Source organism: Phoenix dactylifera, chromosome 6, assembly GCF_051530095.1.
Source record: "Phoenix dactylifera cultivar Ajwa chromosome 6, Ajwa_hap1_PhDact_Kaust_v1.1, whole genome shotgun sequence".
NCBI lineage: Eukaryota > Viridiplantae > Streptophyta > Magnoliopsida > Arecales > Arecaceae > Phoenix > Phoenix dactylifera.
In genome coordinates this window covers 26,931,316-26,957,734 of record NC_143195.1, presented here as the reverse complement: position 1 = coordinate 26,957,734, position 26,419 = coordinate 26,931,316, and the positions used below count along the sequence as shown (strand labels likewise).

General features: G+C 37.2%; 2 protein-coding genes across 3 annotated transcripts; both read left to right on the top strand.

The window, feature by feature from the left end:
* Window positions 1-68: 68 nt before the first annotated feature.
* On the top strand, window positions 69-21,237 carry LOC103710379 (poly [ADP-ribose] polymerase 1). Of its 2 annotated transcripts, XR_015987934.2 has the most exons (21): window positions 69-330; window positions 4,466-4,515; window positions 4,687-4,867; window positions 6,370-6,550; window positions 6,671-6,980; window positions 7,625-7,820; window positions 7,899-8,054; window positions 8,917-8,977; window positions 9,107-9,170; window positions 9,279-9,536; window positions 11,652-11,889; window positions 11,988-12,100; window positions 12,179-12,255; window positions 12,405-12,568; window positions 18,948-19,139; window positions 19,238-19,346; window positions 19,576-19,658; window positions 19,888-20,025; window positions 20,398-20,580; window positions 20,772-20,978; window positions 21,090-21,237. XR_015987934.2 is itself a non-coding variant. In XM_008796070.5 (20 exons), the coding sequence occupies exons 1-20, from the start codon at window positions 187-189 to the stop codon at window positions 20,817-20,819; spliced, it is 2,946 nt and encodes a 981-aa protein (XP_008794292.4). In that variant the 5' UTR covers window positions 69-186; the 3' UTR covers window positions 20,820-21,041. The 2 variants fall into 2 exon arrangements, 1 of the variants encoding a protein (XP_008794292.4); XM_008796070.5 differs by lacking the exon at window positions 21,090-21,237 and having other exon boundaries at window positions 20,772-21,041.
* A 2,254-nt stretch (window positions 21,238-23,491) lies between these two features.
* Window positions 23,492-25,894, top strand: LOC103710399 (LOB domain-containing protein 16-like). Its single transcript, XM_008796092.5, has 2 exons — window positions 23,492-24,226; window positions 24,892-25,894. The coding sequence occupies exons 1-2, from the start codon at window positions 23,945-23,947 to the stop codon at window positions 25,189-25,191; spliced, it is 582 nt and encodes a 193-aa protein (XP_008794314.3). The 5' UTR covers window positions 23,492-23,944; the 3' UTR covers window positions 25,192-25,894.
* The last annotated feature ends 525 nt before the right edge of the window (window positions 25,895-26,419 follow it).

Below are 26,419 nucleotides of genomic sequence, written 5' to 3'. Positions count from 1 at the left end.
CACACGTGCTACCTTCCGTCTGCCGCTCCGGAAGGGACAGGGCATATATACCTCCGATATTTTCCCCATTTCAATGTAGGCTCTTGTAAACTCCCAGAAAAGCTGCACTTCTCTTCTTCGCTTCGTCTCCCTCTCTCGCTCGCGGAGAGATTACTCGAACTCGGTCGGTCCTCATATCCATCGGAAATGGCGAACCCGCCGAAGCCATGGAAGGCGGAGTACGCCAAGTCTGGGAGGTCTTCGTGCAAGTCCTGCAAGAACTCCATCGATAAGGACCAGCTCCGCCTCGGCAAGATGGTCGCCGCCACCCAGTTCGACGGCTTCATGCCCGTAAGGCGAAAAAAAATTCAACTTTTTATCTTTCTTTCTCGATTAAAAACCCCTATCTTCCTACATTAGGGTCCTTTATTAGATTATTTCTATTATTTAGGCAATTTCTTGATGAGATGATTCATATCCCTTAGCTGTCGAGTTCTGCATTATACGTTTATTGAGAAAAGTCTGGATTTTTCTCATCTTCTTTTGTTGCGATTTCTTAAACTTGTGTCTTTTCCTCGGTTCACGTGTTCTGAGGCATAGTTTTGTAGAACGAGGGATTTCCGTTTCTCGTGCGTTCTTGATTCTTGCCATTTTGTCTGTTTTTGATTGATTCCGTGGAGTTAGAATTGTTCGAAAAAATGGTTCTTTTTTGATGGGCTCTTTGTTGCAGATAAGAAAACACCTGGTTTGGTTTGGTTAGACTTATTGGTTCTGGAGCAAGTTATGACTTTTTCTTGTTTTGATTATTAGGTCTTTAGTTTGAGTTATAAGTGCAAAGTCAGATGTCTTCGTAGTGGTTTAGGGTTGCATTAGTCCTTATGAAGTATGGCAGAAGGTACTGGTTGCTTAGTTTATAATAGGTCCTTCCTATAGTTGTATTTGGGGGCTATCATTGTGGACTTAATAACGAGTACAAGATGACTGCAAGTTTGGTGATGAAATATCAAAAATCTATGCGATTTCGTAGGTTTCAGGATTTTGTAACTTCTATTATACATAGTGCAACATTAAGAGCCTCACAGTCCTCATCCTAATCACTCTTATCGTCATCACACTTTTATAACAATATCATGACATGATTTGTAATAACAATAGGAAGATCAATTCTTTTGAAAATATTTACTTGGCTTTTACAAACTATAGCATTTATCTTATGACAACTCTAATAACCCCATTTCAGTTCAAAAAAAAGTTGAGTTTTAGAAAAATTTGAACTTTTTCTTCATACTAGGACTTTGGAATTAATATCTGATCAAATTGTATGATACACCCAATCCTTTTAAGTATATATATTTTAAAGAGCACTTGGAGAATAAGAGGTTCTGGTTTGGATAAATGCAATTTTTTTTCTTTTTTTGATATCTTTCTAAGTATGGATAATAGTTTAAAGAGTATTTGGAGAATAAGAGGTTTTGTTTTGGATAAAAACAATATTTTCAGAATAAGAGGTTTTGGTTTGAATAGCTGCAATTTTTTTGGGCGTCCTACCAAATGACATTGAATAAAATATCAGCTATCACATTAATAATCTATAAATAAGTTGGTCAAGCTTAGTCATTTTCTGTAATACTATTCAACTGGATTTTTATCTAGGAATAGTAACTACATCTATTCAAGTATTGTGCAATTATGTGGAGATATGCAGTCTAGGAACTGATCTCTCATTTTTGTTGTTAGTTCTTCCCTTTTTTTTTCTTTCGCTTTTCCTTTGCTCCATTTGGTATGCACAGTATAAGGATGACAATATGGCTACCTGGGTGGAATACGGTTCAAGGCTGCAACCGTGGAGAGTATGTCCAATGAAGTAGATAGGGAAATCCTATGAAACCTAGGTAGATGAGTTTAGTTAAAGTAATTCTACATAAAGGTCTCCAAGTTGATTGCATGCAACTTACTTGAAGTTTCAGCAGGGGGCCTCCGGAACACCCATTGCCATCGTCACACATACATGTTGAATAATATACCCTATAGATGATTAACACTATTTACAATCAAAATTGAAAGACTGCAATCAATGATAAATGACCTGTTCTTATGTTCTGCCACTTTCACTATCCTTCCTTATTATTCTAAAGTAAGTAAACACTTTGCTGATTAAGAAGTGTTCCCTTCTTTTTCATTATCAATCTTTGATTATTGTGATATATTGAAGCACTTCATTTGGTGGTTCTTTCATGGTAGATGAAATAGTTGAATAGATTTCACAACTTGAGAAACTAATGTTGTTGATTTATGGTACAAACTTGACATTACCTCTTCATATATCTCCATTACGTAATTCTTTAAAACCAAGGAATGTTGAACCGGCCCGTATCGGCCGGTTTAGCTCGTACTGAACCGGTACTGGCGCCGACCTGTTCGGTTCGGCATTACAAAATGGTTCCAGCTCTATGGGGCCAGAACTATAGTGGTACCGGGCCAGAACCGGCCGGTACTAGAGGCGTACCAGACGGTATCGAATGGTTCTGTTCGGTTTGTCGAGGACTCGGTGTGAACCGACACAGAGTCTGGTTCGATCTGCTGTAGCACGCGCTTAAATCCCACAGCCTGTAATATTTCCGCGTGACCTGCACGCTGTGCATCCTCGGAAATGCTGTGGCATTTTCGGCACCTGCGCCGCGCATTGTGGCCTTTTTGGCCGGTTTGGTACCGGTCCGAACTGGTACCAAACCGGTACCGGCGCCGACCGGTACGCTTACGGGTACCGGTTCGGCGATCCTTGCTTAAAACCATTGAGCGTTATCATAATCTTGCTCACTATGGCTAGGCATGTTGACAATGTGAAACTAATACCAAATTGATACAAGAGAACCCAAGAGTGCCCTACAAAGTGCAAGAATTTTTTGAATTTCAAATATTAATTCGATCAAGACTTGGCTATACTTGAGTGGATATCCATTCAGATTCGGTCAGGTTTAGATTGGATGATGGATGTCTCATATCAATGATCCGAGCTGCTGAATATGTTTAACTCTCTCTAAATTGCTCACATACCAAAAATCGTATGATTTGGAGATCCATAATCTATGCATCAAGTGGTCAGAAAATTGGACATTTTAAATAACACGAAATAATACATGTATTTTTGGTCTCCAAATCACATTATTTTTGGTGTATAAGCAATTTAGAGCTAGTAGATCAGATCCAGCGACTCAGATTATCGATGTAGAATCCCCATCGTCCAATCTAGACTTATCTGGATTTGACTGGAGATCCACTCAAATGTAGCCAAGACTACCTCTCTCTCTCTCTCTCTGTATGTGTGTGTATATATATTTCAAAGAGGGACATCACTTTGATTCTATATAGCCTGTCATTTCTTAACATTCAATATGTCGATGTAGTTTTGTCAAAAACAAATGTTTTGGCATTCGAGCAAAGAATTCTTATTAAAACTCAAATTCAATTTGCATAATAGTTAAGGCATAGAAGAATTTGTAGAACACCTTCATTAGTTAAGTGATGCCAACACTCAAGTGGTAAAATGATATAATATCTAAGAATGGATATTATTCTTTCCCTCCATCTTTCCCTCATGCGAAAAGTGTAATTTGAGGCATGTGGTGCACTTTTGACATAACTTCTGACTATATATTTGTCAAGTAGCACTGTGGTAGTGAATGTCTTCATATTGTATTTGATATTACAAATTTTTTTAAAGTTATATGCAGAAATGAACCAATGTTTTATATTCATATATAAATTGTTAATGCTTAAGATAAAACCAAACTTGCATGTTAAAGTAACTTACTAGAATTAAATATTTTAATGTTATTGTAGTTTTCATTTTTTTGACAAGTATTTATATTTCATTAAAAAAACACATGGACATTTAAATGGTAGAAAATAATAATTGAAATTATTATTAATTAATTAGAACTATCATGTTTTCTATTTTAGTCTGTACGGATGTTGATGCATGCATCTTATTCTGAAGCCTAGATAAATAAAGTTATTCTTCCCATACTGTTGCTCACGTTCCACTTCCTAATTGTGATTTGAGCCTATTTTATCCTTATCATTTTCATACTTTTAATGGTGCCATAGTTATCAAACTTCTGTTCACTTGTTCTGTCACGCACATTATGAAATTTTTTCACTCATGCGATTCTTGTTCATGACAGGCCTAGCAGCATAGGAATTTTAAATAATCTGTTGTTTTGATCTTTGTTTTCTGTGCTCTGTTTCTTCCAGATGTTTAACTCTACCTTCACCTGCTAGTCTTCCCACTTTGCGTCACGTCCCCCCCCCTCTGCCCCCCCTTTCTTTTACTTCTTTTACTGCTATCATTTTTAGTTACTAATACTCAATTCAAGTTCTTGTTATCTTCTGTTGTATATGTGTATTGATATGTGTCTGATTTCTGGTTGTTTTAGTACACCAGGAGCTCTAATATTTTTCTTTCTTTCTTCTTTTTTGGATGCAGACGTGGAATCATGCTGGGTGCATCTTCAAGAAAGGAAACCAGATTAAGTCGTATGTGCAAATATAATTAGCCATCATTATAGTATTAAGATCTTTTTTGATAGTTTGGACTGCTCTTTTTAGATTTCTTAAATGCCTTTCATTTGTTAGATTAATTGCAGAATTTTTGTTATTAGTACTTTTTACCTGAGAATTGACCCGGGCGTCTAAAAATGATACCAGTGTTGATGACGTTGAAGGGATAGACTTGCTTCGTTGGGAGGATCAACAGAAGATAAGGAAGTATGTGGAGGGTGGATCTGTGAGTGCAACTGCTGTTAGCAGTGATGAGTGTGCCATGGAAGTTTCTCAAACTTCTCGTGCTGCTTGTAGGCGCTGCAACCAGAAGATTATGAAAGGAATGGTTGGTAATTTTAGACGAGTTTTTCATTCTACTTAAGATGTCACTTTTGGATCGCATTTTGCTTCTGGGAGTAACTGTTTCTCGGGCTAACTATCCATATTTCTTAGTGATTCCTGAAGGTTTTTGCATGTAGATTTTTAGTATTTCTGTAAAGGAACTCAATTTTAGTAGCTTTAGGATGCCATTAAAAAAGAAAAAAAAGAACTGATTCTTGACAGAATAAGTAACAAAATTCTTCTCAAAAACATTAAAATATGAACCTTTTTTTTGTGTGAATGTTATAAGTTAATTGCCAACTTCTGGAATGTTATATGTTAATCTCCAACTTCTGGAAGAATATGGTTTGGTTGCTAACTTATTGCTAACCCAAGTTTGAGGGTCAACCAGCAAGAGGAAAATCAAATGGGGAAAAAGTAGGAGAGGAATACCGATATTTTAATGCAATTATTAACATGTGAGAAGGAAAGGCAAAGAAAAGGATAAGTGGTCAAGGAGATTGTAAGAGATATGATTCACTCAGACTTCCCCTTTCAAATCATTTTTGACTTGAGTGACTTGGTTTGAATCAATATTTTTTATCCCTAGATTGTAATACATCAAAAATAGGAGAAAGCTTGTCTAGATGAAGGTATGATATTGGGAATTGAACAAGCTCAGAACTTTGGGGAAAAAAGAACAAGCAAACGGCCATTATTTACAGACTTTATGTCTCTCCAAAACCTGTTACTGGATTTTGCATCAGTTTTTCTTAAGTTATGCTCTGTAAAAGTTTTATAGAGCCACAACTTTGTTTTTATAAAAGGGTTTAACATATATTTTTTGGTGATGCATTTTAGTTTTAAATGTATTTCGATCGACAACTTGGAATAGTCAGTGGATAAGGTTTTTTTTTTTTTTTGGGTTCTCTCTACCTGTCATCTCTGTTGCTTCCGATTTTCTTGGTTATTAACGTTATATGTTTTTAAGATGCTTTATTTATTTCATATCTTGCTATTCTGTATTCCTGTTTTTTCCTTTAAACGGACTAAAATGAAAATTGGAAGCTACTTTTAGTTGAAGGTGGAAAGGTATGGTATTGGTATGGTGCCAGTAACATATTTCGAAAAATTGAAAAAACCATAAATATAGCCTGGTATGGATGGTACGATATTGTCGGCACACACCAATATGCATTCGTACAGACTGATATAGATCGGTATGGCTGGTATATATTGGTACAGGTGTTTTAGCATTCCAACACCTGTAATGGTGCTGGTTTCACATTGGAATGGTGTGGTATTGATCGCACCATCCTGTTTTGGTAGTTGTTGAAACTATGATCAAGTCACTTTTAATTTCACTTCCTACTAAAATTCATGGATCCTAGAATACTTTAATTTGGCTTTGCTGCCAATAACCATAAGCATCAAATCTTTTCCCAACTATCAAGGCACTTTTAATTCCACTTCCTACTGAAATCCATGGATGCTAGAATGGTTCGATTTTGCTGCTTTCGATGTTAGGTTCGTGTCTCGACGAAGCCCGAGGGGCGAGGTGCTCGGGGTCTAGCATGGCACCATGTTAATTGTTTTATAGACATGTCTCCGTCCACCATTTTAGAGAAAATTTCTGGCTGGGATAGCCTTTCACCTGAAGACAAGGCGACAATTACTGCACTTGCTGAAAACTTTAACAGCAATACAGGTATTCATGCAAATTCAACTTATATGAGGTCCTCTCAGATTTTAGATGTTCCATTAATTCTGGCCATTGTCATGTGTGCTTTCTGACCTTTAATTTTTCTTTTAATTTCAAAATCTGTAGCACAAGAACAACATGCATCAAAAGGCACTAAGCGCAAAAAAGTTGGGAATGAAGATCATAAGTCTAAAGTTCCCAAATCTGATAAACATGATTCAGCAGGTGGGCCATTGAGTAAGGGAAGTGCTGCTAAATCTGGTAATGCCAATTCTAGCTCTGCTGAGCTGGAAAAAAAGCTGGAAGAGCAAAGCAAAGCATTATGGGATATAAAAGATGAGCTTAAGAAGCATGTAACAACTGCAGAGCTACGGGAGATGCTGGAAGCTAATGGACAGGATTCAGCAGGATCGGAATATGATCTACGAGATCGTTGGTAATTTTTTAATTTTGTTCTTAGTGTTTAGAATCTTCATGATACCATTAATTGAACATGATTCCTTGGATAATTCACCAATGTTGCTGATCATTAATTTTGCTACTAGATAACCTGATTAACCTTCTTAAATTGACACAAATGATGGCACAGCTTGGAGTACTGTTGCGAAAGTGATTTGGAGTTGTTATCTTAATATTCACGTTTAGGTGACTAGTACTCGGCATGTACAAGGCACATGATAGCTTCAAGAGGCAGGAGTATCATGGTACTCTCTCTGAGATTACTTGTCATGGCTAGTACTAGGCATTTAATATAGTCATGGTATATGCTTGTGAATCCACTATACAGAAAAATTTTTGCTGGTTAGTTCAAAGACCAGTTACTGTATTGGCATTTACCTTCAAATTGATATTTCACATACGGCGCATTATGGAACTTGAACTGTCTGTAGATCTCAATGAGGTTTTCTATTGATTAATGCACACATCAAATTCTGGTTTCTAGTATGTTGCCATTTTATTTTTATCTGAATGCAATTATGTGGATCTGATGCATTACTTTGAGAAACTTGACTTCTGTATAATTTCTTTAGTTAGAGTATTTACCGCTGACAAACAGCATTATTTGCATTTCTTTTTCAGTGCTGATGGGATGCTCTTTGGAGCACTGGGTAAGTGCCCTATTTGTTCTGGTTCCCTACATTACTTTGGAGGCCAGTATCGTTGCCATGGCTATGTATCTGCATGGAGTAAGTGTTCATGCTCCATGACTGATCCTGTACGTCTAAAGGAAAAATGGAAAATCCCAGATGAAACAAGTAACCAGTATCTTCTAAAGGTACATGAAAACAATGTTTATCAAAGCCTATGCAGAAGGTTCTACTAGTTGCTAATTCAAATGTATGATATGCTGCAGTGGTTCAAGTCTCAAAAGGCAAAGAAACCTACCCGTGTTCTGCCTCCATCTTCTTGTAAATCTTCAAGCAGCACTTTGATGCAGTCTCAGCCATCAAATGGTGACAACTTGGAGAATTTGAAAGTTGCTATAGTTGGAGAATCTCAAAAAGCCATTGTAAGATGTTTCCCTCAAATTTCTTTTTGACACATATTTGTGCTTAATGGGATGATTATCTTAGAAAAAGTGAGCACTTTATATTATTTCTTTCTTCTCTATTATTTAAAATGTGCTTCTCCTATGGGTTGGGGAGGGCTAGGTTTAAGTTTTATAAACTAGGATTGGGCTTCAGTTCAAAAATTCCAACCTGACCTCAAGAAGGTTTATATTAGGGTTAACCATCAACCCAACATGAACCTGACCAAACCCAACCCGATTTAACCCGATCTGACCTGATATAAATAAATAATTCATATTTATATTTCATATAGGTTAGTTTTATGTTTATATAATTGTGCCTTTAATCTTATTAAATTATATGTGCCATTGAGTTTTATTAAGGATTAGGGATTAATTCAACAAATATTAATTTAATAGGAATATCCAAACCTTTCCCTATCTTAAAATTCCTGCTCAACCCGATTTAACCCAATTAACATCTCACAACCTAACTCAACCCTACTAATCCGACCCAACCTGGCTAGCCGGACCCAACCTAAATTTAGCTTATAAGAGGATTGAGTTTTGGTTGGGCTAAAGAAATCCCAACTTGAGTGCAGGTTGGGCTGGGTTAGGGTTGAGGGATTTAAAGCTTGGGTTGGGTTAGGATTTGCCTTCAACTCGATGAGTTCTAGCTTCTCCTAGCCTTGGTCATCTAATAATAGATGGCTGGATGACATGAAAATTGCTATACTTGGTTCTATCATGTATACTGCATTTCAAATTTCTGTAATTCTTTTTGTTGTATATTTATCCATCTAGAGTTGCATGGCCATTGTTATATTGGAAGTTTGTTTACATGTTTGGTAATTAATTTTAGGAGGATTGGAAACACAGATTTGAGGAGGCTGGGGGCAAAATTCATGCCAAGATTAAGAAGGGTATATCTATATTCTCAATGGATTGCAATATAGTATCTTTCTTGCTTTTTGTTGAAATTCATGCAAATTCAGAAAATGCTGTTGAACAATTGAGAACATGTCTCATTGGAAGCTTTTGCTGAACTGCAGATACTAATTGTTTGGTTTTAATTGGAGAGATGGATGATGATGATTCTGAAATCAGAAAAGCCAGGTTAGCTGCACCTCTGGGTGTATCTGATGTTTATTGGTCCTTCATTTGTTATGTGGGCTATATTACATCTTTGAAGTTTTGCTTAAGGTATATAGATCAATTTGGCAGGAGAATGAAAATACCCATTATGAGGGAAGATTACTTGCATGAGTGTATTAGGAAGCAGAAGAAGATTCCTTTTGATTTATATAAAGTTGAGGCAGCCTCTGAGACTTCAAGAAGTGATATGGTCACTGTGAAAGTGAAAGGACGAAGTGCTGTTCATGTGGCCTCTGGTTTGCAGGACACTGGTCACATCCTTGAGGGTGGAAACAGCATCTACAATACGACCTTAAATATGTCTGACCTTTCAACCGGCGTTAACAGGTAAGATTCTGTCTAATAGTAGTTCCATATTAAGATCACCTGGATTTCTATTGTTAACAGGTAAGTCGCAGGAAATCTGCTATTGTCAAGAGTTAGCTAGAAAAGGATATGTTCATGCATCATTGGCATGCCTTCATGCTAATGAGCTAGCATTGGTTTTGTTTGTGCATACTTAAGATGCATTTGTTGTTGCTAGGAAAGTATGCATCAGAAATGAAAATACGCTTCCATCTTCTAGTGGAGCAATAGCTTGATATATGTACAATATGTATATCAAAATAAGAATGATATGATCTTCATACTGGTGAGCATACCAAAACACAATGACTAATGTTTGTGTGAAACTGTTTTCATGGAGAAAGGAAAGTTGCCTATTCATGTAGGACATGAAAAGCTTGACCAACAAAGTGGATGAAAATAGTTTAGGCAAAGCAGTCTACCAAGCAAATAATGGTCCATTGCTTATGACTTTTGGAGTTTTTTTTTTATCTGACAACATTTTGGCCGTCACATTATAGGGGGAAGCTGCTGCAACAGTTGTTGTCAGTTAGCATGTCCAAAGCCAAATTATCTTAGAAGCATAGGCCAAGGTGCATTACTAGTTTAATGCGATTTTCTTAAAGTTCCAAGAGATAAAATAGTCCCTTAAGAAAGCAAAAGGTCGAGAGAAGATTGGCGACTTATTTAATGGTGAGAGGGAGAAGGTGAAAATATTAACATGATGATAGTGCCATGAAAATTCGAAGGAGTGCATCATGCTGAACAGTGTTCTGTATGACAGCTGATTAGTTTAGCTCATGTGGATTGTAGATATATCTGATTCAATAAATTGGCATCAAAATGTGAAAAGGAAGGAGATTGTCTTTGCCGGGGTTTGGGAGATGCAGGAGCCATGAGAGAGGGGAGCTACGGGATGTGGAGGGTGGCCGAGGGGTGTCTTGACTTGTGCCGATGCCATCCCCATTGGTGACTGACTGCAAGGTGGGCGAAGTACGGCTCTCCTCGAAATTGGTTTGAAGTCCTTTAACTGGAACCTCTCTGGTGGGGAGGATCTTTTGTTGGCCTTTCCTAAAGACGAGGAGATTGTATTGTTGATGGACATGATGAGTCAGGAGGTTGATAGAGGGTGGAAAGGCATTGCTCCCATCTGTCGGGGGTTGGAAGGGCTTCTTGGTTTGAGTGGTTCCGACACCATGGTTCCATATTAGGGTGACAAGAGAAGGGTTACTGCTTGACCATATTTGAGGCAACCCAGTATCCTTTCTCAAGGGTTCTCTGTCCTACTGAGATGCAGTGGCATTTCTGAGGTGAGAGACTCAAATCAGCTCGCTTCTTTTAATACTAATAAAGGATATCATTTTAACCATTTTCTGGTGTTAATGCTTGGCAAGTGGGCTTGGTGGTAGAGTTAATAGAGTGGGGTTTGGAAGGTGCTGCTTCATTTCCTCCACTGTGTTATGCTTCATTTCCTTCCATTCATCACTTTTTGGCACCTCAGTCACTCTTATCTATTTTTCCCATCTTACCCATTTTTAATTTATAAGGCGAATCTAAAAGGTTCTATTCTAGCTCTCCCAATGGCTATGATGCCTAGGGGAATAAAACTGCTTCCCAGTTTCATAGTGATGGAGGGAGCTCTGGTGACATAAACTTCTTAAGTAGGCCAGATCAGGACAAAGAGATGTGCAATCTCTGTGCATTCTTGTTGCATCTTCATCACAAAGAAGAGAGTTTGAGAATGTTAAGGAAGAGTATTGAGTATCATTCATTTTAAGAACCCTAACTATCCAAGCTTCTTATGAATATTGGTTTGGCATTTGAATCTTGTTACTACAACACTTAGCATTATATCTTTGTAGTTTCATACTAATCTGCATGAATGCACTTATGGCAGCAGTGTTGTCATATGATCCAAGTGCTCCAAGGTGTTCCAATCTGCTTTATGTTTGGTTGTAGCAGGGTTACAACTAATGCTCATGTAGATGAATTAGTTCATTAATTTTGGTGTGACTATATGTCTTTGGTTCTTAGCAATCCATGCAAGTAATGCTTTCTTACACCTGCAATGTTTTTTTTTCTTTTAATGGTCCCTGATTATCTTTTCTATGCTTGAAGTTATTATATCCTTCAGATCATCCAAGAGGATAAAGGATCAGCTTGTTATGTATTCCGGAAGTGGGGTCGTGTTGGCAATGATAAAATTGGAGGGACCAAATTGGAAGAAATGCCAAAGTCTGATGCAGTCAAGGAATTCAAACGTTTATTTCTTGAGAAGACAGGAAATCCATGGGAAGCATGGGAACAGAAGAAAAACTTTGAGAAGCAACCAGGGAAATTTTTTCCACTAGATATTGTATGAATGGATTTCACACAATTAATTTCAATTTGCATACAAGCAAATTCATGGATTCCTGATTTTTTGAGTTGTTTATGAAATTTGTGGTTTTGTAGGATTATGGTGTCAAGCAAGCATCAAAGAAGGAAGATTCTGCCAATACAAAGAGCCTTCTTGCTCCTCAATTGATAGAATTGATGAAGATGCTTTTTGATGTTGAAACTTACAGGTTATTACTTCTCCATCGTATTTTGGATTGTATTCCCTTCTTTGAAAGATGCCTAAGGGGTTTCATTTGCCTTTTCAGGGCTGCTATGATGGAATTTGAGATTAACATGTCTGAAATGCCACTTGGAAAGCTAAGTAAAACAAATATCCAGAAGGGTATGTATTGAGTCCTATTATTGTTGTCCAACATGCGACACTTCATTGTTGTGGCAATCTCATATTTGTTTCAGCATGATGTTATAGTGCAGATTGTTAAAAGCTTCACTGTGTATTTATTGTTAAAAAAAATTGTTACTGTCTCGCAGGTTTTGAAGCTTTAACAGTGATACAAAATTTATTAAATAATAATGCTAAACATGATCCGGTCGTTAAGGAGAGTTTGATTGTCGATGCTAGCAATCGTTTTTTTACCCTTATTCCTTCAATCCATCCTCATGTGATACGAGATGAAGATGATTTTAAGGCAAAGGTAAGTGCTTAAGTACTTTCACATACATTGATATTTTTTGCTTAAGTGCAATTTTCAGATCATGTAGCTCAGTAAGTTGGACTCAACTTTCTATTCTGTTATATGTCTAGCTATAATTTCGTCGCATGAAAATATTTCACATGGTGCAACTGCTGTTTCTTCTGAAATTCTGTGTTTGTCGCTGGTTCTGCACACTGTTCTCTGCTATCCGTCTTGTCTTTGTTTAGCCTAGTGTCTCTGTTATAAAATCTCTCATCATAAATATATTGGAGCAAATATCTTAGTTTAACCGCAGAGTTTTAGTGGCACAATAGTGCTCTTTCAAATATACAACTGCATGCATGTAAGTACATCTTATTTGCAGAAATGCAACCACAGTTAAAAAAAAGTAAGTTTATCATTATTTTCCATGTCATCATGAAGAACAGAAACCAATAAATACTAACAAAGTGGACAGTGTTTTGGCATAGCAACTGCAGAAGCTTAAGCAAAACTAAATTCTTTCAGTGCTGGTAGAACAGTCTAAAATAGAGTCAGTTTTGGAAACTTGGCTGAACTAACTTACAATGCCGAATTTGGTTCCTATATCAAGGATCAAAGTGCTGTATGACGTACCCATGGTGGTTGCAGGCTAGCACCATGCAATACGGTACCATTTTGGGCAAGCAACATGCTAGAGCTTAAACTTTGAGTATGTGGCAGTTTGTATCAATCCATGCTGATTCATACTGGCCCACACATATCAGCAAGGATCATTTTGGTTATAGAGTCATATGCATCATACAGGGGTGTCACATGTTTATTGCTGTCCTCGTGACTGATTGGTGCGACATGATTTTTTTTTTCAATTTTTTGAAAGAATTTTCTTAAGATTAGGTTTGGATTTTACAAATTTTAAGAACATCTGAAAGTATAGTGATATTTTATATTTTTCTAACATAGATCTGGCTGTGAGTCTATACATCCATAACAGTACTTTGGTGTGTTAAGTTGTCATTAAATGGTTGAATAATATATTACAGTCCTAAAAAGAAATGTGAATTGGTCTGTTAACCTTTTTATTAAAAAATTTGATCGTTTGATTGTTTTAGCATGTAAAACCAGAATGATAAATCCCATGTTCTTAAACAACACTTTATTACTTTAATTTGATACCTATTTTTTATTAATTTATTTTTTATATTTCTTATATTTTCTAGTTTTGACTTTATTTTTTTGTTATTTTGGTCACGAATGTTGAAACTAGAGCTGAAACGGCTCAAACTAAAACCATTTGGCCTGGCTAAAACTGCAAGCAAAACCAACTTTCCAAAAATTGTATTTGGAAATCCTGGATACTAGATCTGGATCTTTGTATGCCTTGTGTATAGGGGATCCTAAACTGGGGAAAACCAGTAATAAAACTGACCTTTCCCATTTAAATGGCTTTAAAGCTATCTAACCAAAAAAGGGCTATTCTCTTAATTCTGATGGGCAAACTTTCCATTTGAGCAGACAACAGGTTGTCTCAATCAAATGGTTGTGCTATATCTGGCCTTCGTTCAGCGATGGGCAATCCACTTGGTTGAACCGATGGGCCATATTTTGCCTGATCTCTTAAACTGATGGGTGATCTACCTGTTTGAAGCTATCCCGGTCAAGTGGTTAGACCAATTGACGTGCCTTTTGGATTGATTGGCAATCCCCTAATACAATCGGCAAAGAGGCCATTCCTTCCAAATGTGTGGGCCAGGTCTGGCATGCCTTGGAGGACCACTGATCTGGATGGACGGCAGGCCCAACAAATGGGTAGTTTAGATAAGGTTTGCTGTAATTGATGATCTTCAACTCTTCTAATGGTCCTTTGGCTGTCGCTGTCAGTTGGATGGGGCCCAGATTTAACCTGCCTTCACCATTACGAGTATTTAACTTTTCTTTTTTTCTGGGCCCAACGGTGGCACACTTAATTGCACTGGACCTGATGGCTATAAATTATAATCCACATTGACGGTCTGACGTCAAAATTCAATAGTTTATTTCCAATAATAACTCCTATCAGGGTATAAGTTGTGATTCCCATCAGTTAGGACGATCTCTGATTGCCCGCAGAAAATAGGGGCAACTACCTCTTCCAAAGCAGGCAAGGAAGGTACTTCTACCTTCCCAAAATATTCAGGAGGCCCATCCGCCCTATCTTTGATCAAAAGGGCTGATAAAGAACCATGTTCTGAGAAACCTATAAGCACTGCATGTAAGTAAATATTTCCATCGTGATATGTTCAAAAACAGATATTGTTTTCTACTACACCCCTAGAGGGAAACCTTACTACTCTCTTCCTCATAATTCTTCAAGGATACATGTTAGAATTGATGGTCTGTATCAATGAATGGAATCCATTAATAATTCCTTATCAAAGGAATCGTAATCTTTATTTAAATAGTAACATCAATCTCAATCTGACAAGGAGGGTCTTTGGCCCTGCTTTTAGTATGAAGTATGAACCTCTACTCTAGCAGAGAATTCCTTCCAATAGGAGCCTTGGTCTCTGTTAATCTGAAACCTTTGATCCTAATTAATGCAAGGGAGGGCCTTTGGCCCTGTCAAATGGAAATGCTACTGCTAGTGTAAAGAGTCCTGGATGCTACACTGAACAAGCACATGGATCTCACCGATATCAGGGGACCTGCCTTCAGAATAAGGACTCTGCTAATGGTGCAGGCCTTAATGTAGGAGTCTGTGGACTCCATATTGAATGAGGTTACTGGTCTCAAAAATGTGAAAAAAGATATTAGGCCATGTCTGTAAATCAAAAGCTCCATTTTAATGTGAGATCACAGATCTTATTGAAAAACCTTTGACTTTTCCACCACTTCAAAATCCTGACAGTAGGCATTTTGATGTTAAAAGACCGGACAGTAGGCATTCTGATGTTGAAAGAGCATTTGACTTTATATAAAAGAGATCATTGATCTCAATATTATGGAGGTAGGCCAGCATCCTTGCATTGAAATTCAAATTCCACTGTCAGTGGGTATTTTGATATTAAAAGAGGCTTTGTTTCTATGTAAATGCGTAATTGATCTGAACATCAGCAAGGAAGGCCTCTAGCTTTGCCACTAATCCAAAACCCCACCATTAAGTGGAGATTCTGGCACAAAAAGAGCTTTTCACTTTATGTTGAATGAGATCATTTATTTTGAATGAGATCATTGATCTTGTTGAAATCATGGGAAGGTCTGCTGCCTTGCTCCAGTGTTGGTAAAATTTCTTAGGTAGAAAGTCTTGACCCCTATGAAAATGGAATCTTTGGTTTAGCAAAGAGAGGCTGCTACCCTTTTATTGATCCTATTAAGGGACCTTTTTTTTTAATCCTTCTATAATTTACATGCTGTAGGAATTGAATGGTGTTGGGAATATAATTTACAACCGACGGACAAATGAAACATGTAAATGGTTGAAATTTGAAATATAACAGTATAAACTACATTGCAGATTTATATGGAATTTTACTAAAGTATTATGAATGTGTCAAAATTTGAGGGTGACATGTGATGATTTGACTTCATTGTATGGACATTCAAAATCACTTGAAAGTCATGACAAATGTACCATTGGAAAAGACAAAGAATCATTTTAAATTAATTCAATTAAACTTAATCAAGAATTATTTCAGATAGTTTAATCAGGAACTTAACCTTTTCAACATTGCCTTGGTACATAGTCATGGCAGCAAATGATGTTTCACAAATGGAATTGATTGAAATTTTTAGGGACTTTATCCCCTGTTATATGACCAAGCAGATCATCAATGTTCCTTCTGTGAAGGGCAGAAAGACGAGTTTTAGTTTCTTGGAATCCTAAAAGTGAAGAATGTTCGCATTCTGGAACTCTAACAAATTGGATTTTTCAGAAAGACTTAATGCTGAAACTCCCATAAACAACGGAAATGATTGGAATGAAACTTTGAAGTTCTCTATCATGTAAGTCTCACTGAACAGAACTTCATTCAATAAAGCTGTTACTTGCAAATTTTGGTCAAATGAAGCTCCATAATCGAAGAGTTCCACTTTACAAAATTCTGATTTGAAAGAGCTCCAATTTAGCTTAAAAATTTTAATCATTTGAAACTATAACAAAAAATTCTTACATTGAATGGTTTTCATTATGTAGAAAACTCACAAGTAAAAAGAATCAGTTTATGGAACTCCGTGATTGAAGATTCATTTAAATGAAAATCGTGATCTCCAAATTTTAGGAATGATACACTCATTCAAAGAGTTTCAACTTATAAATCTTGTGAGACTTGAGTTTCAAAGTTACTAAAGCTCTACACAATGAGTTTTAGTTTATGAAACTCAACTATACATAAGTCTACTATTACAAAGAAATCTTATAGTAAAAAATAGTTAGATTTTCATCTTCTAACATGTGAGGTTTCCAATATTTGAGTTTCAATCTTAGTAGCTGCTTTTTTCTACATATGTTAATCCACCCATCTAGGAATCTTCTAGAAATCTTGAACATGCACCCATTTTCTAAGTGCTTCCTTACTGAAGGTGTTTCTAAAATATCTGCTTCCCTGAACCTGCACCCACATCTGCTTTGGCACCTACTCTCTATTCTGACAGCTAAGGTTTCAATATGTGAACTTTTAGATTAGAAGTTTCCGCCCTTGTGAAATTCTCAACTCCGAGTTCCAAAGTATGAAACTTGAATCCTATTTCAGTTCCATGCTTTTAACACATATTACTCTAATTAAGGTTTCAACATCTGAAACTTTCAAGTTGAAGCTTCAGTCCGTATGAAATTCCTTTTTTCTTGATAAGGAAAAGATTAGAATATCATAGGAATCTTTATAATAAGAATTCTGACTTTATGAAATTTGACGTACAATCAGTCATCAACACATAAAATCTTGAAACTCAGTTTCAATTCATGAAACTTTAAATTCGAATTTCAGATTATCTGACATTGAATGAGTTTCCGCTTTCCACTGGTGAAACTCAGGCTGAAACTCTGTGTTCAGTCTGAGTTTCAGCATATGAAATGTTTGGTGGTGACATCACTACTGTATTTCATTCCAAAAAAAGACGACATTTTAAAGATCTGAGTTGGTATCTCCCAAACATTTTTATAATAAGTCTCTATTAATGAAAATTCGTAACAACTTTCTATTAATGAAAACTCCAATTGGAATCTTTATGTTAGCCTTAAGAGTTTAACACATGAAGTCGTCTGAGTTCCAAACACAATAGAACTCTGTATGTTGGGTTTTTGACTAATAAAACCCAAATTGGATTGAACTTCCAACTTTAATCTTAAGGAAAACCTATGTTTAGTAAGTTTCCTGAACTTCTTAGGTCTTTTTTTTTTCAAATTCAAATCGACATTCCTGTCATTAAACTGGGTAATGGGCCTTTATGACCATCTTTTTCTATCTCATGTTTAATGTGCATTAACGTCGATTTTCTTTTGGTAAGGTAAAACAGGATATGTCCTAGTAATTGTACTGTATGAAAGTAGGCTTCCAATGACATTACATATATTCATCCCTGATGTGTATGTTGGTCTTCATCTTAACTCTCATGAGATATCTTGATTGGAGATACTTAACAATAGGCTGTTGAGTTTATTGGGGTCCAAACCTACACAAAATAATATATCCGTCTCCCTGTTAGAGAGTATTTCATGGGACTGCATCAAAATCCTGTATAATATGGCTACCCTTAGGCAATTTCTGTCTGTTCGGAGCGGCAGATTTGTGCCACTGATATCTTCAAAAATTATGAGTTGTGCTCATAAGTGGAGGGAGCTAGTTATCTATGTCAATAGAATTTATGGAATGAATGGAGTCAAAAGTTGACACTGGTTGATAATCTAAGCTATTCAAGGCTTTTAATCTCGATGGAGGATGTCATTTTCAACTGAGTAATTTTCCATGACATACAAAATACATGAATAGTTCAGATCTGAAGATGATCATCAGAACGATGAACTATTGAGTACCATGGGTGCCCCCGGCAATTCTGGTATGTCCCGGTTTTATGTGCATCTTCTTGTGTAGATGGTCTTGAAACTTGTATATCTTAATTAGTGTTGATATACATAGTTCTTTTTCTTCTGGTCACAGAGCTGTCATGTTATTTTGTTAATTATGTTAACCATCAGCTGAAATGGGAATCCTATTTTGAGGTTGTTCGTTGTTGAGATGATGATGATAAAAGTTGCTCATCAATGCTATCTAGTTCATCAATGCTATCTAGTTCATCAATGTTTCTGAAATAGTTATCCTCCATATGAAATCAAACAGTTTCTTTATTTCTATGTCAATGCATTGCTAACTAACTAGATTCTTATTGTCATGATGAAGTGAAGCTTTTATGTTTCTCGAAATGTCAGGTGAAGATGCTTGAAGCTCTTCAGGACATTGAAATTGCTTCTAGACTAGTTGGTTTTGACAGTGGAAATGATGAATCTCTAGACGAGACGTACAAGAAGCTCCGATGTGATATTACACCATTGCCTCATGATAGTGAAGATTTTAAGTTGGTTGAAAAATATCTCCTTAATACTCATGCTCCTACACACAAGGTGTACTACAGTTTTGCATTCTCCAACTTTTTTTTAAAATTCTTTTGTTCCCATCTTCGTACCATTCACTCATTTAATGTGTGTTGCCCGATTCTTAGGATTGGTCACTGCAACTAGAAGAAGTATTTGCACTTGAGAGGGAAGGTGAATATGATAAATATGCATCATACAGAGATAAACTCCACAATAAGATGCTTCTGTGGCATGGTATGTTATGATGGTTAAAACTTATAAGCATGCTCTAAGTTATGTAAATCGTTAAATCAAGTATTTATTTGGAGAGTCCTTGTAAAAACAGTTAGATTTTGTTGAGAAAGTGTAAGATAGCACCTTCAGAAACTCACCACTCTTTGAAATAGTTTTGTTGGTTTCATCCAGAATTCTTGAGGTCATTTATGTGCAACACAACAATCTTAAAATATTTATTTGATTGCAGGCTCACGGTTAACTAATTTTGTGGGTATCCTCAGCCAAGGACTGCGAATAGCACCTCCAGAAGCTCCAGCAACGGGTTACATGGTCTCTCTTTCTCTCTCTCTGCTCCTGCGCGCATGCACGCACATGCGAGCACACACCCATGCATGCACATGGGCATGCACGTGCAAACACTGGTGCATGCATGCATGGATGCATCGATTTGTTCTGTTGGGCATGTTTTTATATGATTGAGTAAATGGATGGTTGATTGCATCTTGAATCTCTAATTGGTGATCTCACACTTCTGTGTTTCTCCTGTTGCGGTTTACAGTTTGGCAAAGGAATTTACTTCGCTGATCTTGTTAGTAAGAGCGCACAATATTGCTATGTGGACAAAAAGAATCCTGTAGGTCTGATGCTTCTTAGTGAGGTTGCTTTGGGAGAGATTTATGAGCTCAAGAAAGCCACAGTGAGTGTCTGACAATTGCTGTAGTAGGTTGAATTCATTTAATACTTGTATGTCATCTATGCTTTGTAGGCGATGAGAATAATGTCAAACACCTAACGTCAGTTGACAACTTTGTCATGATTGGCGGTATTCTCAAGGAAAAAAAAAGTTGCATAATCTGGCAGCTCTTACTTGTTTTTAGTATTGATGGTAGTTTTGCTGTTTAAAAGTGTCCAAACCAGTAGTCATCCATTTATAGGATGCAGTTAATTTGCTTCTTAAAATTGGTTTGCAACAAAGAAAAGTGCTTCCCTGTTTTTTCCTTTAAATCTTAAAATCTGTCATTTGTAAGCATTACTCTGATTATATGGAGCCCATTTCTTTGTACCACAGTATATAGAGAAGCCACCAAAAGGAAAGAACTCAACGAAAGGACTTGGCAAGACTGCACCTCTGGAGTCAGAGTTTGTAAAGTGGCGGGACCAAGTGGTCGTGCCTTGTGGGAAGCCAGTTCCATCATCTATTCGAGCATCGGAGCTATTGTACAATGAGTACATTGTCTATAATACAGCTCAGGTTGGTGGTGAATACTCTTGTCTCTAGTCTTGTGCATGCATCCCGTCAGCCTTGACATCCTAGAGAACATTCATCTAGGAAGCCATGTACTTCATTCAGGTTGTCTTGCAGATAAATAGCATTGTTTTCCCTCATCTTTGTTAATCTTCTTTTTCTTCTTTTTTTCTTCTCTTTTGTGTCTGTGCGAGCAGGTCAAGCTGCAGTTCTTGTTGAAAGTGAGGTTTCATCACAAGAGGTGAAAAGAGTTGCTGATGTTTTGCAAATGATACTTTTGGGGATGCCAGTAATGGGCAAGGTACAAGAGGTGAATGTGCCTGTAAAGTTGGTGCTTCTTTAGGTACTTACAAGCATCAATGCTGTGCTATGACTATTTTTGGGTCCCCCGAGGTCTTTTTTTGGTAAACACAGACTATTCCTGTAAATTCTCTAGTTAAATATTAAGTTTCTGTTTCTTTCTCTAATCAGATAGCTTCTGTTTGAGGGGAACTTTTGCTTTTTCATGTTGCTAGAGGAAAAGAATCGAACTGAGCGCTGCTATGTTACATCTAGGTGCTACTGCAGTTTTTCATGACTGTCATACATGATGCTTTGAGGGTCAACCCCCATTTTCCCTCATCAAAATGCAAAACCATCATTTTCCTTGGTTTTCATGCTTTTCAGAATTTTCTTCTCATCAAATTATGATCTTGCCCACCTGATGTGATGCTTCTGGATGCATCGCAGATTCACAGCCAAGCAATGCCATGGTGTGTTTGACAGGAACTTATCTTCAGCAGGCAGTAACCTTCTCTGTTTGTTTATGGTTCATTGCCTCTGTAAATTGCCTCATCTCTTGTTCTCTGAATGCCCACAATGCGTAACTAACATTATTTTTTTCAATGTTGAACCCATACCTTGCTTCTTGGGTGAAGGAAATCTCCATTAAAAATCATTGCTACGCCAAAACTCTTAGTCATCCTTGCATTCAGTCCCTCACTTGCAGCGGCTCTTGTGAACAAAGATTGCTCCCATTTATGGTTATGTGGCATCTAAAACATTTTAAAACACCTGGTTACCCAAAGACTAATGGTTCTGCAAATTAATTTCTGCAAGAACTCTTCTAGCACAAAGCCCTCTTCTTTTGGGAAGTGATTGTAAGCTTCTTTTCTAATCACTGTGCCTGGATGATACGCCCATGAAAACCTCATCCGAATATGGACGTTCAAAGGTGGGCTACTGTCAATGCTGTTGATGTAAAGGTAGATACATACACGAGATAAATTTCTCTGTTTTTAGTTGTCTACCATGAAACAGAACCTATCTGTGATTCCCAGACTGTTGCATGGATAAATCATTCATGGATCAAATGCACCACGCAAACATCATATTACATGCATATCATGAGACTAAGCAAACAATCCTGGTTGCAAGGCATAAATATTTCCAGAATATCTTATGCAATAGAGGAAGCCAGGGTTGTCTCCAAGTTGGTTTTGCTGACATTTGGACTTGGCTTTCTTTCATAATGTGAATAACTGCATGATCACCACCTTAACCATTTTCAGGTAACCTGTGCTCGCCATGCTAGTCAAAATTCTAACTTTATGGCAAATATGCTCAGTGTAAGAGGGGCAAGGACTTGCCCTTTGCTCTAAGATTGTTTTTTTTTTTTTTTAAAAAAAAAATTTAGTGAAGACATTTCTTCAAAAACTTACTAAGTTGTTCCATTGGTAAAAAGTAGAGGATCTCACATACAAATTACAGGATGTGACATCCCTTCGCATGATAGCCAATTCCTCCTTGTACACCCGCAACTCTCTTACAGCCCAGGATACGTATCTTGCTTCCTATACGCCTTACTGGTTGCTATTTTCTCTTATAAACTCTAACATCAAAGAAAATTTTTGATTTATAAGATAGAACTTTCAGTTTTATTTCTTATGCAAGTCAAATTGAAGAGTTGCAACTTTCACATCATCCCATGCTAAACAACTTCTTTAGCATGTTTAAAGAATTAGCCTGACTTGTAGTAAAACTCATGGTCAGTTTATATATCTCGCTTAAGGAAAATAACATCAACTAGATACAACATGCATGCACTGGCTTAAACTACAGACTCTAAATCCTATACTAGTCTATGACAAGATGTTTCTTTGTTCCTTTTCAGAGATCATGAATAAAGGAATCATTAAAATATTCGAGATAATCATATATTTAATATTGTTTTAGTTCATCTCGTTTCCTTAATTATAGGATGTTTCATGGTCCCAAAAGATGGACCTGATATGGACAATAAACATTTTTATGGTAGCTCAAGCTTGGAGACGATATATCCGTTACATATATTGTATCTACAAAGTTCACAAAGTAGAAAAGATCAGGTTACAGCTTGCCATCTACTTCATTTATTTTTCATGCTCGACCCTTATGAAATAATATCTCATAACTTGTCTTTTCTCGAAGCCTCCCCTATGTAATCTATCAAGTTTGATGTACGGAAAAGATGGATGAGCATGAACCCTCACCATCGCCGAACTCAACACCATGCTAGCCTACCCTAATTAAAAAAATACTATATGAGAAAGAAAGCGACAAAACCATCATTTGCCCCACAATTAGAAGGAGAAATTATACCCTAAGCCACGTGTAATATATCAGCAATGCACTACACCAATGTCATGTCGATATGCCTCATTGCCACCTTAGCATAAAGAAGAAAAAGGAGAAAGCGAGTGCTCTGCATTTTTTTTTTTTTTTGGAGCGAAATCAGTACCATTCGTTCGGAAGAGTAGAGTAGATAGGGATCCATTCGCTTAGAAGAAAAGGTGGAGTGTTTTCTTACTCTCTTTTCTTTAGTTTGCATTAAGGCATGATGCATTGAAATAGAATTGATGCAGTGCATCGTACATATATGGTGCATGTGGTGTAGGATATAATTTCTCCAATTGATGAAGTTCACCGTAGGGTGCACGTAACCCGAGCCGAAACCTAGGCAGCACCCACGTCGGCAGTCACAAAGTGCGGCGTTCGGCGGACAAAAGGTGTTCCAAATGCATTTGTTTATCACAGCCCAATCACTTGATCAAAGCCATCACGCCACCTTTTCTTTATCAACTCTTTTAAAATCACCACCCCGGCGCCCACCACCCTCAAAGCCTCTAACCATCTCCCTTCCAAAATATTCCAAAGAAGCCACCCATCTCATACATACCATTAATACTTGTCCCCCTGGATCCCTGCACCCTTTCCCCTCCCATGTCTCCCACCTCCACCCTCGCCTTTGTATAAAACCCCCGATCACCCTCTCCTCACTTCAATTCTCACATATCTCCATTTTTCACTCCTTGCATGTTTGTTTCAGTTGTTGCAGTAGCGATCTCTAGCTATGGTTTCTGGGGCTGGATCGCCATGCGGCGCGTGCAAGTTTCTGAGGCGCAAGTGTGCTGCGGATTGCGTCTTCGCTCCGTACTTCTGCTCGGAGGAGGGAGCAGCACGGTTCGCGGCGATCCACAAGGTGTTCGGGGCGAGCAACGTGACGAAGCTGCTGCTCCACGTCCCGCTCGCCGATCGGTGCGAGGCCGTCGTGACCATAGCTTATGAGGCTCAGGCAAGGCTGAGGGATCCCGTTTATGGCTGCGTCGGCCACATCTTTGCTCTCCAGCAGCAAGTACTGGATTCTTGCTTGTATCCATGCATGCATGCATGCTTCTCTAGTGCTATTTAGATGATATATACTGAACAAATTTTATAGAAATTAGTTTTCCAACCTCATCCTGCAATATAGAAAACAAAGTTTTAAAATGAGGGTAAAAATTAATCCTCTCAGATTACAGATTATTGGTTATAATTGGCAGCTTTAATGTTAACTTCTAATACAATTTTTTGGTGATTTCTCATGGAAGCATTAACTTTTTGGTCTTTAGTGTTTCATTTGGGTATGATTAGATGGGACCACTTAATGTAGCAACCCAAAGGGCAGCACCTTGCCACTGGTAATAGCGGCTTTGTTTTTCTTCTTTCAATTCTTCCAAATCAGGAGATTGTACTAGGAAACAATTCTATCATGCATTTGAATTTTCTAATATAAGGATTGCTGACATGGTCTAATATAAGCATTTGAATTGTTAATTATTTTGATTTACCTTTCTTGTGGGAATGGATATTATAACCATCTGATTAATATGCATCCATGAGATTTATCCAATGTTAAACTACTGAATAAAATAAATCTGATGCAAGCAAGTACAGAGATCTCTCCCCTTGATGCATGGCTTAGATTGTAGTTGATGTGCTGATTCCTTTATATGTCGTTTTTATGTTTAATTTTTGTAGGTGGCAACTTTGCAGCTGCAGTTGGTACAAGCCAAGGCACAGCTAGCTCAGAGTGTGATAAGTTCACAGACTCTAGAGAATCAATACCAAGGGAACTTTGCCAACCCTCTTACCCGACTGTATCCATACACCAAGTCCATGTCTCCACAGAGTTCGCTTGACTGCATTGATCAAAGCTCCGAAGGCTTGTTGCCTGTGCATGAGATGTTCTTTAGGGATGACCTCTTCAAACAGAGAGGAGTAACCCATAATGAATTTGGGGAGCTCCAAGCCTTGGCTTCAAAGATGATGAAGAACTAATCCATACCGTGTTGTGAAGTTATGTAGGCTGAGGTGTAAATATAAGTAGAGATCTGGTCCTTTGGCAAAGGACATTTTGATGTTTGCTTAATTTGGAAAAAAGAAAAAAAAATGATAAATGTTAAGAACTGTAACATCTCTACAACTCCTAGATCTTTCATATGCTGCTATTTGATTTGGTTTATCCTAGTAATTGATTATTTTAGTTCAAAAGATTACTTCTTTGGGTTGGCCTAAGAGAGGTGGATCATAAATACACCAAAATTATTTCTGAACATCAGAGAATCCTATAGACAATATTTCTAAATTTTTATGAAAGAACATACCTCACTAAATAAGTTGAAGTTTTAGTGGGAGAAGAGTTTATCACTTGAATTTTGTACCCACGTACTATATAGGTTTAGTTGAAGCATTTGCAATATCTTTTCTTTTAAAAAGAAATGGTGGGTCTTGTAAAAGAAAGATGTTTAATAATTAGTTGTTCTAAGAGAAAGATGTTTCAGTGATATCTTCCATATTATATCATTAAGTTCACTGGGTTGGCCTAAGAGAAGTGTGTCTTCTAAAAGTTGATGAACGGTGGATGCACCTCCATTTGGCTTGAGGAGTAGAAAGTATTAATCTTTGGTCTTCTTCAATATGCTTTAATAACAAATTACAAAGATTTATGGGTAATTGAAGGTGAATTTTAGCCAAAGTTCAGTGTTATCAGTACAGTGCTCAAAGAACCATTGCAATCTTTGCAACCTTTAGTATTATATGCTTTAATAACAAATTACAAAGATTTATAGGTTATTAATTAAAGGTGGTTTCTAGATGAAACTACTTGTAAAGCTTCAACTTTTTGAGTTTATTCTTGGGTAATATAATTAGCTTCATGGTGGGCATCGGCTTCATTGATAACTGCCTAATCAACCAAAGCACGTCTACCTTCAACATAATGAGGTTGTTAGATATAATAATAAGACTAATCCTCCACCTGAGTTTGTTCTCCATTTCAAGGCCTACTTAATGCAATCTAAAGCGTAAAAGGCTATCATGTAGCTTTACCTAACGCTTGCCTATAGATAACATTAGCTTTATTATATCCTAACCCTAGTATGTACATTTAGATTATACTGAACTTTGCTATAAAATAATTAACCTCATTGTGTGCATGGTGGACACCATGTTCCCTTGATTGAGTACACATTATAACATTAAAGGAGTAGTTTGCAAACCCCCTCAT